We start from the raw sequence: 649 nt of genomic DNA, 5'->3' as shown, positions 1-649 counted from the left end.
GTATAACCAGTATGCTATCAAAGTAATCAAGGATTCTTGATGCAAGTACAACACATGAAGGTGCCCTGTCCCAGCAACCCTGGCCTTGGTTTGCATTCAGTAAGGCTGCCAACAGCAAAGCCCTAGCAGAATGACAGTCTCAGTACCCAAGGGAAAGAATCTGAAGCCTAAGCATGGAGTATGACAGCCAGGCAGCCAAATCTGGCAGCAGTCAAAGCTGCAAACAGGCTCTGAGAGACAGTCCGCATGTAAGCTGTGGGGAACAAAAGACTGCACCAGCCTGGCTTGTGCTCTGCGTGCGGCTCGACACTCTCAGGAGAACTGGCCTTGGCATCCTCCTGTTGTCTCCCATCCTAGTGAAACACTAACCTCATGGTTCTTTAAGTGCATCTTCTCAAACTTCTTGTTACATTTGCAAGTGACCTAGGATAGGAAGTGAGAATCAATAAAGTGGCTGTGACACTGCACTCATTTGCTATAGCACAAAACAAATGAATACATTTAAAGAATGGCAAGTACAGTATATTTATGAATGTTTGTATAATTGGCAGTTCACCTGACAGTGTTCTGTAGCCATGTGAATCTCCATGTCAGATTTGGGAAATGGCTCCTTGCAGATGGGGCAGATACCAATGTTCCTTTGACAGTG

At 45.8% G+C, this 649-nt stretch overlaps 1 protein-coding gene across 1 annotated transcript in view; it reads right to left on the bottom strand.

Moving 5' to 3' along the window:
* The window catches only part of Trafd1 (TRAF-type zinc finger domain containing 1), a gene marked incomplete at its 5' end in the record, with an annotated part of 18,741 nt that extends 18,098 nt beyond the window's left edge, over window positions 1-643 (bottom strand). Inside the window, 2 exons of the mRNA XM_004635996.2 lie at window positions 370-423; window positions 557-643. Of these exons, the coding sequence (XP_004636053.1) occupies window positions 370-423; window positions 557-643 (141 nt within the window). The remainder of the gene's footprint in view (window positions 1-369; window positions 424-556) is intronic.
* Window positions 644-649: the final 6 nt, after the last annotated feature.

The sequence above is a fragment of the Octodon degus genome, unplaced genomic scaffold (assembly GCF_000260255.1).
Source record: "Octodon degus isolate 3935 unplaced genomic scaffold, OctDeg1.0 scaffold00076, whole genome shotgun sequence".
NCBI lineage: Eukaryota > Metazoa > Chordata > Mammalia > Rodentia > Octodontidae > Octodon > Octodon degus.
The sequence above is the reverse complement of the archived record's forward strand: the minus strand, read 5'-3'. Positions and strand labels throughout refer to the sequence as shown.